This window comes from Benincasa hispida, chromosome 4 (genome assembly GCF_027475165.1).
Source record: "Benincasa hispida cultivar pf3 chromosome 4, pf3_genome.v1.1, whole genome shotgun sequence".
Taxonomy (NCBI): domain Eukaryota; kingdom Viridiplantae; phylum Streptophyta; class Magnoliopsida; order Cucurbitales; family Cucurbitaceae; genus Benincasa; species Benincasa hispida.
The window spans coordinates 7,598,337-7,621,465 of NC_143481.1; the positions used below are offsets into that span (position 1 = coordinate 7,598,337).

At 39.3% G+C, this 23,129-nt stretch overlaps 1 protein-coding gene and 1 non-coding gene across 2 annotated transcripts; one reads left to right on the top strand and one right to left on the bottom strand.

Annotated features, from left to right (window-relative positions):
* Positions 1-3,347: 3,347 nt before the first annotated feature.
* Positions 3,348-3,743, bottom strand: LOC150036443 (uncharacterized). Its single transcript, XM_090313128.1, has one exon. The coding sequence runs from the start codon at positions 3,741-3,743 to the stop codon at positions 3,348-3,350; it is 396 nt and encodes a 131-aa protein (XP_090169254.1).
* A 4,939-nt stretch (positions 3,744-8,682) lies between these two features.
* Positions 8,683-8,786, top strand: LOC120076961 (small nucleolar RNA R71). Its single transcript, XR_005481705.1, has one exon. It is a non-coding gene; the product is annotated as a small nucleolar RNA R71 (small nucleolar RNA).
* Positions 8,787-23,129: the final 14,343 nt, after the last annotated feature.

A 23,129-nucleotide genomic window follows, 5' to 3' on the forward strand; every position in this document is an offset into this window, starting at 1 on the left:
AGTGAGGTGACGTCAGGCGGTGCCTAACGTCCGTAATAAATGCAAAGTCGAAAGGACGTTCTTGGGTTTCTAAGCACTCGAGTGCTTTGTATTTTTTAGACGCGTCCCTCCAACTGAACCATGAGTTAGACTTGAGTTTGACGCGTTTGTTATTCCCATCTCAATTATACACAACTTTAAAAAAAACAAGTAAAATTTATAACTTATGAAGGAAGAAACAAAGAACAATCAATCTTAAAAAATAGACAAACAAACAAACCAACAAACTCAAACGCATTGTAAAATACAGAATGCAAAAAGACAAGAATAGAGGAAGCGTCCCTGGAATGTATGTCAATGCGAGCGCAGGGATGCTTCGACGCAGGCCTCAGCTGGCTTTGCGTAGTGCGAGAGATAACTTTTGACATTCCATGCCATCTTCAAAGTATGGCTTCACTCTTTGGCCATTTATTTTGAACGCGTTGGTGCCATCCTCCCGTGTTAATTCCATTGCTCCATATGGAAAGAGTCTTAATGATAAAGGGTCCTGACCACCTGGATTTTAACTTCCCTGGAAACAAACGCAGACGTGAATTGAATAATAGAACTTTTTGGCCAACAATAAGCTCTTTCTTACTAATGCGTTGGTCGTGCCAACATTTTGTCTTCTCTTTTTAAAGCTTGGTTCTCATACGCGTTCAATCGCCACTCCTCAAGCTCATTGAGCTGAAGTTTGCGTTGAGCGCCCGCGGCGTCCAAGTTCAAATTTAGCTTCTTAACTACCAAAAAAGCCTTGTGCTCCAACTCTAAAGGTAAGTGACAAGCTTTTCCAAATACTAGAGAGTATGGAGACATACTTATAGGAGTTTTGTAGGCAGTCTTGTAGGTCCAAAGCACTTTATCTAGCCTCTGTGCCCAGTTCTTCCACGATGCGTTGACAACTTTCTCCAAGATAGATTTGATTTCTCTATTGGATACTTCAGCTTGACCATTTGTTTGTGGGTGGTAAGCGGTAGCGATCTTATGCCTAACATTATATTTGGCAAGTAATTTAGAAATGATGCGATTAATGAAGTGCGTACCTTCGTCACTTATCAGGGCTCTTGGCATTCCAAATCGTGTGAAAATGTTCCTGGTAAGAAACTTGGAAACAGTTGACGTATCATTCCTAGCACAAGCTACTGCTTCTACCCACTTTGATACATAGTCTACTGCAAACAGGATATATTGTTGGCCGCAGGACAAGGGAAAAGGTCCTATAAAATCAATACCCCAAACATCAAACAGCTCAACTTCGAGAATATTATTCAAGGGCGTTGCGTCTCTTGAAGAAATATTCCCAGTGTGTTGGCAGGGGTCACATTTACGAACAAACTCCCTCGCATCTTTGAAGAGGGTGGGCCAGAAGTATCCGCTTTGAAGGATCTTCGCAGCGGTTCTTTGCCCACTGAAATGCCCTCCTTAAAAAGAGTCATGACACTCGGCCAAGATGCATTGTGTCTCCTCTTTTGGAACGCATCGACGCATTATGAAGTCAGGGCCTTGTTTATAGAGAAACGATTCATCCCAAAAATAAAATTTGTTGTCATGTACTAACCGTTTCTTTTGCTGAGAATTGAAGTTCCCAGGGAATTGCTTGGTAGTTAAATAATTGACTATGTTCGCATACCAAGGTTCCCTACCTTTAACTCTGAATAGGCTTTCATCAGGAAATGCATTCTTGATTTCACTTTCTTGATCTTGCATTTCCTTATTTTCTAGCCTGGACAGGTGGTCAGCCACTTGATTCTCAGTTCCCTTTCTGTTCTGAATATCAATATCAAATTCCTGTAACAACAGCACTCATCTTATTAATCTTGGCTTCGCGTCCTTTTTACTCATCAGGAATTTTATGACTGAGCGATAGGTATAGATGGTGGCTGACGTACCAACTAAAGAAGATCGAAACTTCTCGATACCAAACACTACAGCCAACATTTCTTTTTCAGTAGTGGTGTAGTGTTCCTGAGAGTCATTCAGTGTTTTGGATGCGTAAGAGATGGGATGTATCAAATTTCCCTTCTTCTTCCCTAACATTGTTCCTATTGCCACATCACTCGCGTCGCACATGAGAATAAAACGCTGCATCCAGTCCGGTGCTATTAATACCGGTGCTGTAGTCAATGCATATTTCAATGTTTCAAATGCGTCACAGCAGTCTTCATTGAAATCATAGGGCCGGTTCACCTCTAATAATGCACTAAGTGGTCGCGCAATTTGAGATAATCCTCTAACGAACCTTGATAGAAGCCAGCATGCCCTAGAAAACTTCGCAGAGCTTTAACATTTGATGGAGGTGGAAGTTTTGCTATGACATCTATCTTAGCTTCATCTACTTCCAACCTAGCTTTAGATACTTTGTGGCCTAAGACAATTCCTTCTGTCACCATGAAGTGACATTTTTCCTAATTCAGCACAAGGTTTGTTTCCTCGCATCGAGCAAGGATATCCTCCAAATTATCTAATCATGATTGGAATGAGTCTCCAAATACTGAGAAATCATTCATGAAAACTTCAACGGTATTCTCTAAGAAGTCAGAGAAAATAGCCATCATACACCTTTGGAATGTTCCAGGTGCATTACACAGCCCAAAGGGCATGTGTTTGAATGCAAATTTTCCAAAGGGATAGGTAAACGTTGTCTTCTCCTAATCTTCTGGATCAATCAAAATTTGGTTATAACCAGAGTTTCCATCAAGAAAGCAATAAAATTCTTTGCCAGCAAGTTTGTCAAGCATTTGGTCAATGAAAGGAAGGGGGAAGTGGTCTTTCTCGGTTGCTACGTTGAGCTTCCTATAATCCATACAAATGCGCCAGCCCGTGACAGTCCTCGAAGGTATGAGTTCATTATTGCTATTGACTATCACAGTCGTTGCCCTTTTCTTGGGAACGCATTGAACTGGGCTTACCCAGCTACTGTCGGATATAGGATTGATAACTTCCGTGTCCAGCCATTTTAAAATTTCTTTCTTAACCACTTCTTTCATTATGGGGTTCAGCCTTCTTTGAGGCTCAATTGATCCCGACTTCCCTTCTTCCAGCTTGATCTTATGCATGCAATAAGAAAGGCTGATGCCACGGATATCTACTAGCGTCCAACCTATTGCACGCATGTGCTTTTTTAGCATCTGCAAGAGAGAGTGCTCGTTAGGCTCAGTAAGATTCACGGAAATGATCACAGGTAAAGTTTTGTTGGATCCAAGGAAGGCATATTTCAGGTGATTAGGTAACGGTTTCAACTCAAGTTCTGGTGGTTCCTCAAGTGATGGACGCATTGGTTTTGTCCGCCGCTCACTCAGACTTGGCAGCTCTGGTTCTTTCAGGTTCTCCTACAATTCGAGGACCTTGCATACATGGTTCGCTTCTTCTTCAGGCAACTCTATATTGTTCAGTTGACAATCTTCATTGTCCGGGAACTTTAATGCGTTTAATACATTAAACTTCACCTCTTGATTTTCTACGTGCATAGTTAATTCTCCTTTATGCACGTCTATTAAAACTTTCCCAGTAGCTAGAAAGGGGCGTCCAAGGATAATTGGTACATCCATTTCCGCTTCATAGTCCAAGATAATAAAGTCTGCTGGGAATATGAAGTTGTCAACCTTTACCAAAACGCCTTCAATCTTTCCTTCTGGGTACTTAATTATTTTGTCAGCAAGTTGAAGAGTAATAGAAGTGGGTTGTGCTTCGCCAATTCCCAATTTCTTAAAGATTGAGAGTGGCATGAGATTAATGCTAGCTCTAAAATCGCACAACGCATGACCCACATCCAATCCTCCTATCGAGCAAGAAACTGTGAAGCTCCCAGGGTCCTTCTATTTCTTGGGTAGACTGTTGCTTACTAATGCATTGCACTCCTGCGTTAGCGTGATTACTTCCGTTTTGCTGACTCTTCTTTTCTTCGTCAAAATGTCCTTAAAATTTTTTACATATTTTGGCATTTGATTCAAGGCCTCCATAAGTGGAATATTGATATGAAATTGCCTTAGGAGCTCAAGAAAGTGCTTGAATTGTTGTTCATCATTCTTCTTCATCAGACGTCTAGGGAATGGTGCGTTCAGTGATAATTTGTAGAAATACAAGTTATTTATGCCACCTTATCTAGATATTGCGGCCAAAAGTTAGTGAATATGCGCCGATTGTATGAAAATTACCTAGTATTACAATAATTATAAATGTTTGCAATTACACCCACTAACACCATAAAGATGGAAGACAAGCCGAATTTTACTCTGTTTTGTAGAAGACCAAGTCACCGCTTGCGCTCAAGGCTCACAAGAAACTGATCAATGTATCTCTGTCACATTGTGCTCTTCAATCAACAATGAAGAGACAATTACCGCAATGATGGCACAATGCGACAGTCGGTCCAGAGCTGTGTTTCAACTGCATGCGGTAATAAAAACACCTCCGCATGTGAATCCATGATCGAAATATGCAGCTGAGCAACGCAAAAGTGGAGCATTGAGACACATGTACAACTAACGGTTGTGTAGAATTGACTGTCTGATTGCATAATAGAAGGAATAATATCCTTCCATCTTCAGAATTACCATGACAATCAAGTGGGGACCACAAGGCCGGAGTCAAAGATCTGCACCTATAAATACCCCATTGATTTCAGAGAAAATTTATGCTACGGGATATGGGGCTAAGTGCTGCCAGATTATAGAGAAAAGGCTGAGCTGAGTGCTTAAGTAAAAAAACCCAGGAAGAAGACAAGATAAGGCCGAGAGGTGAATCTCATATCTAATCTGCCAAACACTCGATTGAAAGCTCTGTGCAAAGATCCATGCTATCGGTGGAGCAAGCCTGAGAGGGAAGCTCTTCCTACCATCAAATCCATCCTATTCGGCAAGAAGATCTCCATCGAATCAGTGCCAAGACATATTCTATCTCTTTCATCGTTGTATTTCACTTTCTCATTCTCTTTTCATTCACACCATGTATCAAACACTTAATAGAGATATTAATTATTTCGATAGCTTTCCTTCATCATTTTCTGTCTATTTCCGTTCACCCTTCAATCACTTTCTTCATGATGTCTTCTTAATTCCCTGATAAGCGATATGAATTAACTAAGTATTTAATCTGTGTTAAAGATATAAAATGCGTTTAGCTAAGGCATGCTAGACGACATCTTCACCTGTGAGAGCAGAAGTAAAGATGCCATTCTAATCTATCGAGAGAAGGTCAGAAGAATGTGTTAACTAAAGCGAGTAGTACTTCCAAACATGGAAGCAACCTTGCATTCATTACGTTAGTCTCTGTTTCACCACAAACATGTGGGAGCGCGGCCGATCACTGAAAGGTGTACGCCAAGAGAAGAGTGGGACAACATTTGTAGCTTCAACGCAATTGAGAACTTGTGTTGTTTATATTATTTGTCTTTCTCTTTCTATTCTGTTCATAAGACACTCTGCCGCATTCTACGTCTTTGCACAACTTTCACAGCCAGGCTTGACCCCAGCATCTTATACATGAAGCCTGTATCTTGTATCATCTAGCTTAGGTTTATTGTATTTCGTTTTATTATCGCATCTTACTGCTTTACTTTATTTTATCGCAATTTATATACCTGTACAAACACATTTTTAAAGATTGAAAATCTGGTCGCATATATCATGAACAGACCACAATAACCTAAACCAGTCCCCTTGTTCGACCTCGAATCACACCGAGAAACTTGCAGTGGAATTACACTTGGTTCTATCGTAAGGAAACTTGTGACAACGTATGGCATACTACGTGAACACCCATCATTAATGCATATCTAGCGGTAGTATAACATCATTTCGAGCATAGAACATCATCAATTATACCTATCAAAACTTGCGTAACAAGTTTATGGCACCGTTGTCGGGGACTTGGTTAACGATTAGTGTTGAATATTTTTATGTTATGTGCAGGACAGATCTCTTTGTACTGACTATTCAACGCGGAGAGCAGTCTGACGACTTATGAGTGCTAGAGTGATCTGGTAATTCTAAGCGGACCCAGAGATCAAGTGTATTCTTCGCGCAGAGTTCATCAGGGCTAAATTAATTGGTGAAGAAGTATGGCTGATGAGAATGTGGCACCTGCTGGAAACCAGAGGAGAGATTTGCTAGTGCAAGATCCCGTTTTTCTTGCTGCTGACCAGAACATCCCTATGAGGGAATATGCAGCACCAGATTTCTATAATTTTCACCAGGAATATCAAGACCAGTAGTCGAGGGGAATGCAAGCTTTGAAATAAAACCTATTATGCTACAAATGATTCAAAATGTGGGGCAATTCAGAGGATTGCAGGGAGAAGGCCCACATGCTCATTTGACAAATTTTGTAGACATATGTAGTGCATTCTCCATGCCTGGTGTAACTCAAGAAAGTCTTAAACTATACCTATTCCCGTACACATTGCGGGATGAAGCAAAGAGGTGGGCCCAAGCATTAGAGCCAGACGAAATTAATGAATGGGATCAGTCGGTTGATAGGTTCATGAACAGATTCTTCCCTCTGTCTGTCAACGCAAGGAGGCAGAAGGAGGTTTTGAATTTCGAACAAAAGGGTTATGAAACCTTGAGCACTGCCTAAGTTTGATTCTGGCAGTTAGTGAAAAACTATCCGCATATCAGGATTCCTGACAGTATTTTGATGGAAACCTTTTCAATGGCCTCGACCAATCAACGCAAGCAGTTACCGATGCCTCCGCAAAAGAAGGATTAATGAATAAGTCATATACGGAAGCGAAGAACATATTGGATCGCATCTCACGACATTCTAACGAATGGATTGATACCAGGCTTGAGATAAGAGGTCAGGCGCAAGAAAGAGTAAAAAGGGTCGATGTGCCAACGAACACAATGAGCACATTGGTCGAACAAATGACCACAATGACCTCGCTCCTCCAGATGGTGGCTAATCAGCAAAGAACTCTCTCTCAAGGAACAACGCAGGTTAAGGCAGCGACTTATGAGTTCGCAATGGATTGCACTCAATGGAGAGAGATACATTCGGTAGACGTCTACCCATGGAATCAACAACCCATATAGCTATTTATGATGAATCATTGGGCAACAACCACAACCCTGGTTGGTGGGGTCACCCACTTTTTGGTTTGGATGAGAATCTCAATCAAAAAGGCCATAGTTTCTATCAATTCAGCTATCAAGAAGATCGAGACAACACTCCGGTCTTCACTAATTTGGATTGCAGCCCAAGTGATTCGCAAGGTACGCCACCCTGTGACCAACTGTTCGCATATGATACCTCTTCCAATACCTCGTCTCTGGAGACATCATTAAAACATTACATTGAAAAGAGCGGGGCAATGAGACAATCGCAAGCTGACTCTCTTAAAGAATTAGAAGATTAGATAGATCAGCTTGCGAAGGAATTAAAGAAGAAAGCGCCTGGTACGCAGCATGGAAACTCAGGAGTGTCAAGGCCAAGAGGAAAGGAACAATGTCATGTAGTGATATTGAGGAGTGGCAGAACGAAAGCCCCTATTATTCCAAAAGGACCAGATGTGGTAACAAAAGTACCAGCAAATTTGACTATTGATGATGACCAGTTACTTAATAATGGAAGCAGCACCAGTTCAAAAGTAAGACCATCTACAAAAGATGAAGCTCCTCAAGACATGAATTCTCAATCAACGCAACCTCCAGCGAATGACACACAGCAAGTACAGAACCTTACCCAATAGCAAAGTGAACAAGAAACACGGTGGGATCCTCCACCTTTCCCGTCCAGGCTGAAAAAGAAAGACGACAGCAAGCAATTTCAGAGGTTTCTGGACGTTCTCCGACAGCTACACATTAACATTCCCCTTATAGAAGCATTAGAGCAGATGCCGAGTTATGTGAAATTTCTCAAGGATATTCTCGCCAACAAGAGAAAGATTGGGGAAAATGAAATAGTGGCACTAACATATGAGTGTAGCGCTCTGTTTCAAAACAATCTCCCTACTAAAATGAAGGACCCTGGGACTTTTACATTGTCCTGCACCATATGAGGGAAGATGGTCGGGAACGCACTGTATGATTTAGGGGCAAGCATAAATTTGATGCCCTCGTCAATTTTTAAGAAGTTGGACATCGGCGAAGCAAGGCCAACCACGATCACATTACAACTAGTCGATCGATCAATAAAGCTTCCGGAGGGCAAGGTAAAAGGTGTTCTCGTGCAAGTGGCAAAATAGAAAATTTTGGATGGTTTCTCCATCCAAGATTATATGTATTGGAAAATGGGTTGTTTTTAATGAAGCATACTGACTGAGGATTGTGTGGGCAATCAGCATAGAAGTGAGGATCTCCACAGCCCACACAGCTAACCATGGGCTGCCCGATTACTTCTACCTGAGTCACCTGCTACTGATTTGATGCGTTTCCTAGCGTTATGTTATGCAAAAGGCTGGTCATCGTAGCCACTTATGCAGAAAGTGTGGTTATTGCATTGGAATCGATAGAATTAACATTCTGAGATCTCTTCTTTCTGTTAGCCCTTCCATTATATGTATCGTCCACCCATTCCATGTTATGTTTAGCAATGCGGTCTAAAATCTCTTTCGCCTTAGTGTAAGATTTATCCATAATTCCACCAGCCACCACTACGTCTGCTGCCATCTGCGATGCTCTATTCAATCCACCATAAAAAGTCTCCATTTGGATAGTTAGTGGTAGTCCATGATTCGGGCAATTTTTTACCAATCCCTTAAAACGCTCCCATGTGGCGCTTAAGGTCTCAGCTTCTTCTTGTTCAAAGTTCATAATCTCTCGACGCCTCCTCGCGTTGGTGGTAGGTGGGAAGTATTTTTGCATAAATTTCCCCACCAACTTCTCCCAGGTGGTGATTTCACCAGGCTCCAATGAGCTTATCCATTGTTTTGCATCATCACGCAAAGAATAGGGGAACAAAGACAGTCTGATCGCCTCTGGGGTGATTCTAGGAATCACAAATGAATTACACGTTTCTAGGAAATGCTTCATGTGGGTGTGAGGATCTTCACCACAACTACCCCCAAATTGTCCAACAATCTAGAGCATTTGAAGCATTACAGATTTCATCTCGAACCTCGTCCCATATGACGTTGGGTATATGATTCCTGGAGAGAAATCATATAGTACAGGAGACACGTACACTTTCGTGGGACGCGTGCTGCTGTTCGCCATTAGGATCGGATTTTGTGCAGTATGAGCTAGTTGCTGATCTAAGTTCTGATTTTCCTGATTGTCCACCATTGCTTGTTGCCTGTTCTATTGTCTGAGAAGTTGCTGCCTCAACCTTCGATGACAATTGGATCGGTTTCTACGTTAGAAGGTTCTTTCAATCTTGGGGTCGTATATGAATTCAGAAGTGCTCTCCCTACTCATAAACGTTCACAAGCTTAGGCTTGGCTTGTAATACTCCCTTAACTGAAGTGTTCCTACAAAAGATACAAATGAAATTTCTGGTTAGTATTATTTCTGAATCCCCGACAACGGTGCCAAAAACTTATTCATTACTATCGTGATTCGAGCTGGGAGTGTATTGTATAAAATAAATTGGAAAAATAAGTTCTAAGTATAGATGATGCATTGATGCTTTGATGTGTTTATGTGATTGTAACGCGTTGGTGCGTTAGAGATATGTAGCAGAACGCACAACACTCCACTATTGATGTTCAAGTTTTCCTAAACCAGACCCAAGTATAAATCCAGTTTAGGTTCCTGGTAAGTCTAGGGTCGAACTCAAGGATTCAATTAAGTTAATGCAGACCTTGCATTGTAGCTATTGTAGGGGTTTCCTAAATGTATGAAGAGAAATGTGTTATTTACACTAAAGTGTTATGCTTATGCAAGAAGATACAAAAGAGTTGAGTAGTGAGTGATGGATCATGCGAAAATAGATTTTAATGTAAGTGGTATGCTCGATCTAAGATGAGTGTACACAAATCAGAATGTGATGTGGATGAGATGGGATGATTTGCTTATCTTTGTTTATGCATTAGACTTTATTCAATACTTCTCAATGCGAATAACATACAAAACCTATCTCTAGGATGCATGCGTCTAACACAGAATGCAATAGACACCAGTAAATCTATCTCTAGATGTACTAGGCATCCTACTTGATGCTGACTTATCTATTCTTTCGAATAATCTAAGCTAAGGATGCTTTCACCAATTGATCAAGTTAGCTTAAGCGTTTGAGATGAGATTTTTCATAAAGTATAAATGCATTCAACATAAACAAGAAATAAACAATGGCAAGTGTGATGGATCATATATATGAATTTATAAAGAAGCAAATTGTCTTTATAAAAGCAATATTCGATCAAATGAAATGAAAGCGATAAATGAGATGAAAGGAACTGAGTCAAGCCGTAGAGTACAATCTCTTGTATCTCTTTGGGTCAATTTTGTTATGTACAATCACTTGTATAGGAGTTGGACGAAGTGTCTTTCTCAAGCTTGACTTCCTTCGCTCCCTGACCGGCGGTGGTGGTGGTTCTCTACCCTTTTGATCGTCTTGGCACCACAGCACAACTTCTAAGGAACTATAACTATGACTACACTATTATAGAGAGTGAGAATCTTGATAAATTTCTGTGTATGTATATGTATCTCTGGAGGGACTTCATTTATTTATAGGCGTTGGTCATCTCCACTTGGTGATGGGCAGCATTAAAGTCCATGCCCTGGTCAGCCGCCTGTCTCATAAGCTTTTCAGACGCCGCCTGTTATAGGTGCCCATACTTGCAAGTGGTGATGTGACACAATTAACTTAGATCAATGAATCTTCTCCGCGTTGAATTTCCCCCGACACATGGCCCATGCGTTAGAGCTTTTTCCTGCGACACTTCTTGTTGAAATCCTGCAGTATAATGCATTAATGCTGCAGTATTATAATAAAACTTCTTTTACATGAGTTTGCTAATTTGAGTAATTCCATGCGTTTCTTCTAAAAATGAGGAGAATTTATCATTAAAAACCTTAGTTGTTCCAACTTAAGAGCAAAAATAACTTGTATTTCTACAAGTTATCACCATGCGTTCGTTTGGTTACGCCCATCATTCTGCTCATGCGCCCATCATGTGACACATCAACGCATGCCCCATGCGTTCGTCTAGTTGCGCCCATCTTGTGGCACATAAACGCATGCCTCATGCATTCGTCTGGTTGTGCCCATCTTGTGGCACATCAATGCATGCCCCATGCGTTCGTCTGGTTGCGCCCATCATTCCGCTCATGCGCCCATCTTGTGGCACATCAACGCATGCCCCATGCGTTCATCTGGTTACGCCCATAAACTCCAACGCAACCTTGCGCTTACGGCTTCAATATGTGTTGCATAGTCTAATGCTTCTCAACGCGTCCTTGTGCCAATTCAACCTCCAACGCATGCGTTCAACATCATCGTCAAGCCCTTAAAGTTGCTTGCTTGTTCAACCCAAGCAGCTGCCTGCTTGCTCAGGATTCCAGAGTTAATTTTCAATTTTAATAACTAATTTTCCAGGCCTTTTCTCAAGAAATTTCCTTTTATAAACACTCTCTAAAATGTCTTAGCAAGCTTAACTTAAAATTTCAACTTAGAATTTCTCATGGTTAAGTCGGAATTCTCAGATCATTAAGACTGGCCTAACTTACCCAAGAATTCAACCTCCAGTTGGATTCTTCATACTCCAGCTCGATTCCGATCTCCCTCCGGCATTTCAGCCTCAACAACTAAAAATACTCAGGGTTTGAATGGCTCTGGAATTACTTCATTTGCATGAGCAAACTTCTTCAAACCTCCATTTGAAGTCGAGCTTCCCCTTTTTAAACTAACAGCTGTATGTTCTCCTTTTAACATCAAGCTGCCACCTCATCCTTGAAGGATAATATCAAACCTGAGTATGACAACTGGTTTAGCTGATCAACCACCAAGATGATCTTTCCCTCTTGGTTATCAACGTAAGGGTCAGCTCCCAAGCCAACGCTTGCAACCACATGGTCGTATACCTCATTCTCGACGCATCGCACAATCTGGCTAATGCGTAGCTCACTTAAAGGCTATTGCGTCCCTTCTTTGGTCGCATACTTCTAGGCCAACGCATGTCCTAGCCCATGCATAGTTGTCTTATCATATCAATCATGCGTTAAGCCTTAGTAACGCAAGTTGTTTCACCATGCGTTCACCATGGTTTGTCTCATCGCCTAGCTCGTCATCTAGTACTACTACCTCATGGCACCATCGCATAGCGTTGCCGCATAGCGCCATCGAGTAGCATTGTCGCATACCATCGGGTAGCATTGCTCCTTTTACTACCCGATCCACCAGCGCGTGCAACTCCAATGCCCAACACCTATGTCCGCGCAGCGTGAGGCTGTCGCACGCTTTGTCATCCTCTCACGACATAGGCTGCCGCATGCCTTATCAATGCATCATGCCTTTCAACTCATGCGTTCATCCTTAGTACCAATGCATAGTTTATCCTTGCCTTCAATACTTAGCCTCTACAAGCCTTGGTTGCTACACACACAACCTCATGCGTCCACACTTCTCCATCAACGCATGCCTACACTTTGCTTCCATACTTAGCCAATTTTCACTTGTTATCTTATCTAAAACCCACCCAACTAAGTATTTCTAACACTTAGAATTTTCTTCCTCCATCTTCTTACTTTCTTTACCTCCTTTCATAATTTCACTTAACATGCTTGTTACTCATTTTTGTAGGAAAAATAGAGTACGAGGTTGACAACTTTTCACCAACTTCTCGATCCTATTGAGGTTGATGTGACCTAACCTTAAATGCCAAAGATGGGCGTTTTCCTTTGGAGAAACCTTTGGTCTTTTAGCTGTTGTTGCCGTACTGAACATTTCAGTGTTAAACAAGGCTTTTATGACTAACGCCCTTAGTACATATAAGTTATTTTCCATTGAACCATAACCAATCTTCATTCCATTCGTGAAAATACACACTTTATTCTCAGAAAAGAAGACGATATAGCCTTGTTCAATGAGACAAGAAACCGAGATTAAGTTCCTCTTAATATGAGGAACTACAAAAACATTATCCAGTAACAGATAACGTTTCTTTTCAACAAATAACTTTAGCTTGTCTACAGCAACAACTGAAACAACCTCACCAGTACAGACTCGAAGAGTCATTTCTTCCTGTGGCAATGTTTACCAGGAACTGAATCCTTGGTAAGAAAAACTAACATGATTAGTAGCATCTGAATCAAGGATCAGGCAGAATCATCATTCTCTACTAGACATGTCTCCAAGACCAATAAATCATATTTATTGTCTTGTCTCCCCTTTTGGAGAGTAGTAGGATAGAGGTCGTTTGCCACGAAATTCGTTTTACACGATTCTTTCCATTGTAAGTAATCGGTCATGTTTAAAAGCTTTAAACGGAAATATTAACGAGTTGCTGAAAAGAAAAACACATTGACCTACGTTAGGTTTTAAGCAAATACCCATTGTAAAACAAAACAACATCCAATAAGGTTTTAGTAAAACTAACATGAACCCCGTGTGACATCTAGTTTCGCAATGACGCTTCAAAGGTTTAGACAAAAGTCGCCAAAGAGAGGTCAGTTATCCCTTCTCTGAATTAAGAAGTTCTCTACCAGTCATTAATACCAGAATAACTCTTGCTTCTATAACGACTAGTCATCATTGATTTGGCCAAGAGATCATTAACTTACTTAACAATCTCCCATAAGTGTGACCCGCCATTTTAAGCCCTAGAAGTCCGTCCCAAAAGGCCAATCCGAAGGGAAAAAATCCGACTGGGGCAAAACCTAAAGCGACCCTATCCATTTCTGGAGTTCACCTTGATATTGACCAACTGCACAAAACCCATCTGAAGGTGGCCGCTCCGAAGGCGACACGGGGCGTACAGAATGATCTCATGGTGTGAACCAATGACAGAGACCATAGGACGTGTTGACACACACCCTTAACCCACTTACTATAAATACTCTCTCCATCCACCTTGATATTGACTCATGCAAACACCATCCGAAGGGGGATGCATCCTGGGCATCTCGAGGCCAAGCATGAATCTCACGGTGTGAACATACAGGGAGAAACGTGAGTGGAATCATAGACATATCTGATACGCCTCCTCCTCCCACTAAGTATTTTATAACCTAGGGTTTAGTCTACTTAGAAAAAACACGGCTAAGGATTTTAACTAAGTGACTTTTAGGTTTACCCAAGAGTAACTTTTACCTTGGATAGTTAAACAACCTTTGATCATCATCCATTAAACTCTTTAAAAGAATCTTTGACTAAAACGTCGCATGCTTGTTAAAAATCTATCTAATTCACCTTTCCAGGTAGGTTCCCAGGTAGGGGTGTTACGTTTCTGTCAACTTAAGAACCCCAGCCTAGCCAGAACCCGTCTTAGACAAAAGGTCCCTTATAGATAGGTTTACAATTTAATCTTTTATTCCAACCTATTTAATCCTACTAAATCGATTTTAAAAGATTAATCTAGGTTACTAAACTCTTTAGAACCACTTAAACTTAGGTCTATTTCAATCCAATTTTAAAACCCTTTTAAAAAACTTGAGTTTACCCTAAGTATGCATACAACTCTGAATTATTGATTTTAGGTCTAATTTCCTTTATAACACTTATAAACGGAAACAACCACAATTCTAAGCTAACACATGCAAGGCATTCATAACGATTATAAACAGCCTAAGTGTCATGCTCAATGCATTGCCCATTCATTGCTACTTCTTTTATATAACACTTATACAAAACATCAATGAAAAAAGCAAAACATGCTTCCATTCACCCTTAGACTATAACACTTATAATAAAAGAATGATGCATGATAATGCTCACTGCATGCAAAATATAACTCTTATATTTCATGATGCATGCTTATGCTTTCAAGTAATTTCTTCATGCTCGATTATAACATTTATAATACATGATGCATGAGTAATTGCACAACCTAAGGTGGGTTTTAACTATATGACAAACACTTTGACATATAAGTACCATACATCACATGTATAAGCAATAAAAGTTGATGAACTGGGTAAAATTTCCTTAAACACAAAAAGGAAAGCTAACTATTACAAAGACAAGGAGTCTCCGGTTCAAACAGGCGAACCGAGTCTTGAACCGCTCGGCAAAGCATCGCTTCTCCACCATCCATCGTGTACTAAGCACCCGACGATTGTCTACATGATAAAACAAACTCTTTGCTCTATTGCTTACCAGCACTCCAGAGCTAAACGATCGTACTACACGATCATCTAGAAAAATACGAACGATCGTTTAGTTATTACTACATAATCGTGTACCTTTACTAAGCGATGAAGCCTGAAGTACACGATCACTTAGCGTGCTCCGCACAGCACCCGCCTTCCACGATCGCCTAAGCGACTACGATGTCGCGAAGCACCATTGCCTAAGCGATCACTTAGCTAGCGTCTCCATATCGTATACGCGCGATCGCATAGGTAGTAACTAAGTGATGAAGCTTGCTAACTACACGATCGTTTAGCACGCGCCTTCTACTAAATGACGAGTATCGCATGCTTCTACTACGATCATCTACCTCCAGCGCCTACGCAATCGCGCAACCAATGCTACGCGATATGATAAATGATTTACCCATCGTTTAGCATTAGCTAAACGATCGATTAGAAAATACTATACGATCGTCTAGAAAAAACTTACTAAATGATCGCTTAGTAAAATCCCAACGATCGTTTACCTACAGCTACACGATCCGACCAATTCTTGGACTTCTTCTTCATTGAGAACTGCATCGCCATGCACCGAAGCTTCATCACGAACGACTCGACGAACTTGAACTTTTTGAATTACAGACTCGATTGCCAACTTAATTTCGCCCAAAAACACAGGGGCTCTTACAATTAACACTTTGTAATACCGAAAGCTTTAACAAAAAGGCAATTTAAACCCGAAACATTCATCATTTCATCCATAAATGCAGAAAACGGTTAACTACAAATGTAGAAACCCACCGCGACTGTAAAAAGTATTCATTTCATATCTGTAATTTGAAATATCAGAGAACTGGCTCTGGTACCAATTGAAGGAAATCGGAAGCAAGATTTCTATGAGTAGCGGAACAAAACTATTCCAAATTACGATCATGAATTAACATAACATTTACAGTCGGCTTGCATACAAGCGGTTATGCAAATATATAGAGAAATTATAGCATGAATTATACAATGCATAAAGGAGACAAACTCTACGAACAATGGCAGATGTATCTCCACATTCCGATGCGCACGAACAACCGAACAACAGCGACCTCGAACGCCCGATCTACACGACCGCAACATCGCACGAACACTTTGCGCTCGTCCTCAACGATCTCCTCGGTCACGATCTCCTTCGCAACAGTGAACGGCCTCCACAGCACCACGAACGACCTCCAGAAAACCTCGACGGTGTCGAGTTGAGTCTGACACCACCAACAAGGCGACCTTGGTATTCTTGGTGTGAGAATCCAGAGGGTGGGCTCTATTCGGACTTGGTATGAGGCAGACGAACAGAGGAAACAACGATCGTGTACATGACTGGGCAAGTGGGAGATGGTTGAGACCTATCGTATAGGTCGATGCCCAATCGTTTAGATAAAGCTATGCGATCGTCTAGCAAAAGCTATGCGATCGTTTAGTCTATCGTTTAGCTCGATCTATCACGTACAGATTCTACACGATCGTTTACTTTGGGCCAGCGATCGTCTAGCAAAGCTATGCGATGGTTTAGTAAACATTGCACGATCGTTTAGCTCATACATGCACGATCGTCTAGCTCGCCCAGCCGTCGTTTAGTAAATCTGTATTTACTTGACGACTTACGTCAGTTTCTTTTCGCGAGAGAAAAATATAAAACCTTTTCAAATGTTTGTAAAATAAAAAAATCTTTTCAAAATAGGAAACCAATTTTCTTTTAAACTCACAGTTACCATGATCCAATAACCATCTACTACTTTGATTATTTAAAAGAAAAATAATTAATTATCTAATCATTAATATTATTATAAACATAAATGATAACCAACTTATCATATTATATTTATAACCTATAGTTTTAATATTTCATCTCATGAAACATATAAACCATAGTTCTTTTTCTATTCCATGGTACGTAATTTAAATCTCATTTACATCAATCCTCCACTAGATGTATCTCACACATCAAATTACTATATCATATATAATCAAAATACCTCTTGTTAATTTGAACATTTCAAATCAACACCAAGAATTGATCCTTAATAGAATCTAAGCTACCAATGGGACCTCATAGACCTGTAGCTCCGAAGCTCCAACGGTACGTGAATAACTAACTAAACTCTTTAGTCACGGGATCCACCATCCGTTAACTGTCAGACACTCCACTAAAGACCGACGGCTGAACTCTCCTTACTATAGATATATTATGTGTCCATCTTAACCAATCAGCGATGCGACAACCCTTCACAGATCATTCGTAAGTACAGCTGGGTCAATAACTGTTATGCCCCTGTAGTTACATTTGTCTCCTTAAGTACCACCAATCCCTCTAATGAACATAAGTCATAGTCCTACTATGGCTGAGTCTTCTCTTCCAAAGAGAAGTTATGGCCACTATGTTCAAGCCCCGAAATCAGCCCTTAAAGGAGCAATCTCTCTACTTATTCCTACTTTGGGAAATGAGTGAATTCCATCTCGTGGATTGAGTTCCCAGCTCCCAAATCAGACAAGTCCCCAAAAAGGCAGGCATGTTGAGTTGGCATCTGGCCACTCTCACCCATACTAATCAAAGGACCGCCCTCAAAGGCAGGAGTTCCCAAAACACTCAGTATTGAGGTCGTGTCACCTATGGTTGTTTAGGTGAGATGCATGTCTCTAGTATCAACGGCGTTATATATAGAGTCTAGTCATCTCGTGGTCCAGGTCTTATACAAACTCTTTATATAGAAAACCTCCACTCCACGTCTCCACATGAATGGTCAGGATCTGTCATCTGTAGTAGTTTACAATACTTGCAAACCTCTACAAAGCGGGTCGTATCCATAGTGTCACCAAGATCAGGTATCCCACCTTAATCTTTATACTACATACTGATTTAGGTTATCACTTAAGGCATGATCCACTTGTATATTACATATACATGCTTAAGTTCACATAAGATCACCAAAGAGCTTTGTTTATTGGATATGAGTAAATGTCAGAATTAAATAACACTTATTTTATTCATTGAACAATATGTATCTTTACAAAACAACGAGACTCCGGGAGAATTAGGACACCAATCCCAACAAGGTCAGCCTCAACCATTTCCTTTCCTTCCTTTCAGTCTTCAGTTCCTATCTTCTGACCGTCAGACGTCACTCGTCCGTTCGACTCTTTCTCTCCGTCTGTCACTCCTCATTCTCCGACTCCGTCCATCAGTTTCTGTCTTCCTCTCCATCCAACTCTTAAATCCCATTGGCTTTCATATCTCGTTCGACTCCGTTCGCCATTATCTTCCTCTCCGGTTGCCATTGTGTTTCCATCCCTTTAGTGTCATCTTCACGTGAAATCTCACACCTTTACAGCCTCATTGGTTACTGGTTAGCCATTAAACTCTTTACACACATATATATATATATATATATATATATATATATATATATAATCATGTATTCCTCATGGTTCACCTATGCTCACAAATTTTTTTTATTTTTCTTTATTTGTTAATATTGTAGATGGAAAATAGTGAGTTGATCGGCAATCAATCACCACCTATAAATATTTCCATCCCCGATGCATGTTCTAATCCATTGGAAATGACAGTCATTGGCAAGAGAAAACCAACTAGGCCATCATCTTCAGTGTGAGATCACTTTACAAAGATGGAAGGATCTAACACCGAAGGTATAAGATGCAAATGTAATTATTATGATAAAGATTACGCTTTTGACACTTCTTCATGTGGAACTAGTACCTTATGGAAGCATTTGCGAAAACAATGCAAAAATTATCCATTTAGAGAGCAACCTAAAGGGCAAACCATACTAAAATTTCAACCAAATGAAATTGATGCAAAAGATGCTATCAATATGAATTTTTTGTCTATTGCCTTTAGTCAACAAAGAGTTAGAAATGCATGTGCTAAGATGCTAATATTGTCTAAGGTACCATTTAGATTTGTAGAGACAGAGGGGTTTAAAGAATTTTGTAATATTGCATGTCTTAAGTTTTACATTCCTTCAAGAATCACAATTGCAAGGGATATTTATCAACTGTATGTGGATGAAAAAAATTGTTGAAATCAACTTTAATCAAAAGTGGTCAAAGAGTGAGCCTAACAACAAATACTTGGACTTCCTTATAGAACATCAATTATATGGTTCTTACAACACATTTTGTTGATTCTGAATGGAATTCACATAAAAGAATATTGAATTTTTGTCAAGTGCCTAATCATAAGGGAGAGACAATTGATAAAGTAATTGAACGTTGTTTATTGGATTAGGGTATTGATAAAGTTTTTTCAATTACTGTTGATAATGCAACTTCAAATGATTCAGCAATCTCATATATGAAGAGAAAACTAAAGATTTGGAAATCTCTTATTTTGGATGGTGAATTATTGCATATGAGATGTTGTGCTCATATTATGAACTTGATTGTCAATGATGGATTGAAAGAATTACATGATTCGATAGCTAGTGTACGAAATGTTGTAAGATATGCTAGATCTTCTCCTAAGCGATTGAAAAAAATTTTAGACTGTGTTGGACATGAAAAGTTTGAATCTAAAGCCCTTATTTGTCTAGATGTGTCTACAAGATGGAATTCATCATATGATCATGCTTTAAAATTTGAAAAATCTTTTCAATGCTTAGAAGAAAGGATGAAGATTTTGTACATCACTTTACTGAAGATAAGAATGGAAAGAAAAGAAAGGGACCACCAACCTTAGCCGATTGGAACCATGTTCGAACATTTGTCAAATTTTTGAAGATGTTTTATGATTTTACATTGAAGGTTAGTGGCTCAACTTATATCACTTCTAATACCTTTTTTCATGAACTTTGTGGGATTCAACGACGTTTAATAGGTTGGAGCCAAAATGTAAATGGTGTGATATACACTATGGCTTCCAATATGAGAATGAAATTTGATAAGTATTGGGGATCTTTTGACAAGATGAACAAAGTATTGTTTCTAGCTATTGTGCTTGATCCACGATATAAGTTGGATTATGTGTCCTTTTGTTTCATAGGTATCTATGGGGATAGAGTTGCTAGAACAATGACCGATGAGGTAAAAGTTAGTTTGATGCAATTGTATGGGTTTTATAAGACAAGTGATTCAAGTGGTCATGCTTTTGAACAACCATGTCACATAGTTGAAATAAGTGAGGATTGTGATGATATGGAAATGGATTTACAGTTGGAATACAAACGAAGAAGAAAAGAGAAAATTTTGAATGAAACAAGAAATAATGTGGAGAGATATTTGTCAGAACCTAATGAAGATCTGATAGAAAATTTTGATATTTTGAATTGGTGGAAATTAAATTCTCCTAAATACAAAGTTTTATCACAAGTTGCTCGAGATGTCTTACCCGTACCAGTGTCAACAATTGCTTCTGAATCAACATTTAGTACAGGAGGTAGAATACCTCTTTTAGAAGTTTTTTAAGTCCTAAGATATGGAGGCTTTAATATGTACACAAAATTGGCTACGTGCGAAGCAGACGTTATTAGATCTTACTCCATAAACTGAAGAATTGAAAACTTGTGATCAAGTTTTATCAGGTAATGTTATCTTTTATATATTTACTCTATAATCTATATTAATATATTGAAATTATGATAGTATTCTTATATAATTTATTGTTTAAATCTTGTTTAGGGTTCTTCAAGGAGCAAGTTTTGTTAGGATCATGAATGGGTCGTTGAAATCTATTGGATTTTGAAGACTTTTATAGACATTATAGTCTTACTTATGGATTTTGTAGACATTTGAAAACATTGTTGCCTATATTTTGAATTTTGTAGACATTATGGTCTTTCTTGTGAATTTTGAAGACTTGTTTTACTATAATAGATTTTGGATATTGTTCTTATGAATTGTGGAATCTTATGTGTTTTCTATTGGTGATTCCAAGCTTTTTTTTTTAAGGGAACCGATGGAACCGAACAAACCCAACCCATTTTTTATGGGTTGGTTTAGTTCGGGTTCATAATTTAACAAGGGTTAGTTTGGGTTAGAAAAATACACAAACCGAAGCATAGGGTTGGGCCTAAAATGTCCCTAAACCCAACCCATGAACACCCCTAGTTGATGATATGATTATTATTGAGGATGATCCTCAAGCTATTTCTGATCTACAATGCTATCTTGGCGAGCATTTTGAGATGAAAGATTTGGGCTCCCTTAATTACTTTCTTGATCTTGAAGTATCAATGAGCTTTGCTAGTTACTCTTTGCCTTAAGAAAAATATGCCTATGATCTATTGGTTCGCTCAGACATCACTGACTCTGCTACAAGTCCAACACCACTCATCCCAATGTTCTCTTGACTCCGTTTGATAGAGTTCCACTTGAGGATATCAGTCTCTATTGTCAACATGTTGGCAACCTTATTTATCTGACAGTCACTCATCCCGACATTGCATACGTTGCTCATATTGTTAGTAAGTTCATGGTTGCCCCATGGACCATCCATTTTATTGTTGTTCTTCATATTCTTTACTATGTCAAGGATACTCTACGACATAGACTTCAGTTTTCTTCACAGTCATCCCTAGTATTATCTGGCTACTCTAATATTGATTGAGCTGGTGATCCTACTGACAGGTGTTCTACCTCTGGTTACCATTTCTACCTCGGTGAGCCTCTTATTTCTTGGTGGATTAAGAAATAGAGGGTTGTCTCTTGTTCTAGTACGGAGTATGAAGATCACGCTCTGGTTGATGCTACGTTAAAGTTATTATGGCTCCGTTGATTTCTTACTAATATGGGACTTCCTCAGCCGTCTGCAACTATCCTTTACTGCGACAATCATAGTGCCATCTAGATTGCTCATAATGATGTCTTTCATGAGCACACTAAGCATATTGAAAATGATTGTCACTTTACCCGTCATCATCTTCTGAGTAAAACTCTTCTTTTACAATCTGTTTCTATTATTGAGCAACCAACTGATATTTTCACCAAAGCTTTGTCCCTCGGGCGTTTCCTCTAGCTACTTAACAAAATCAACTTGATTCCTACTTCACCACCTTGAGTTTGAGGGAGGGTGTGAATGTATAATTTGTTGGTTTTTTCACCCTTAATCTAAAATTAATTAATTTTAATTAATTAATATTTTGATGATAACACACCTGAACTTATTCACTAATAGTCTATTGCATAGAGCTCGGAATAAAGATTTCAACGCAATTTGAATCACTCAAATTGAAGTTCAAACAAAAAAGATATGACGGAAACAAGCTTAACGAAAAAATCCTGAACTGATGACGTGGTTGAATTTTCTCATCAAAGTGGACCATTTGAAAGGTGCCACTTGAAGCAATGGGTGAGCGACACATTGTGGATTTTTAATTTTTTGATTGGTTTTAAAAAGAAAATGAGTTTAGTATTATTTTATGTTTGTTTCAACAACTAATTCTGGACACATGGTAGACATTTGTTTTTTGTTGGGTTTTAAAAGATATATATTATTATATTATTTTTTGTTTATGTCTGACGACTAGTTTAGTTTAAATCTCAATCATTCAATTTTATTTTACCAACATCGAATGACCTAATTTGAATTTAGTTTTCACCTACCCCATCTCTTTTATACTCTCCATCTTCTCCAAAAATTATGAAAACAATTATATGTATTTACAATCCTCAAAGCCACAATTGTTATTCTCTCCAAGCTCTTAGTTTTTGTTCTTTTCATTTTATTCTTAAGAGAGATTTATGTATTGTGAGGATGGATTTGTTATGAGCTAAAACTTGTAAATCTACTCTTCAGGAGAGTTTTTCTCATCTTGTTCTTTATTTCCAAATTCATTGTAAAGGTTGCTCATGATCCTGAAAAAGAGTGATTGTAATAGTTTGATTCTCAACCGTGGAAATGATCGAATTTGTTCTTGTGCCCATAAAAGGGAAAGT

What these genes read in the sequence shown, in the direction of transcription:
- LOC150036443 (XM_090313128.1), bottom strand. Translation starts at nt 3,743, where the DNA reads ATGCCACTCTCAATCTTTAAGAAATTGGGAATTGGCGAAGCACAACCC.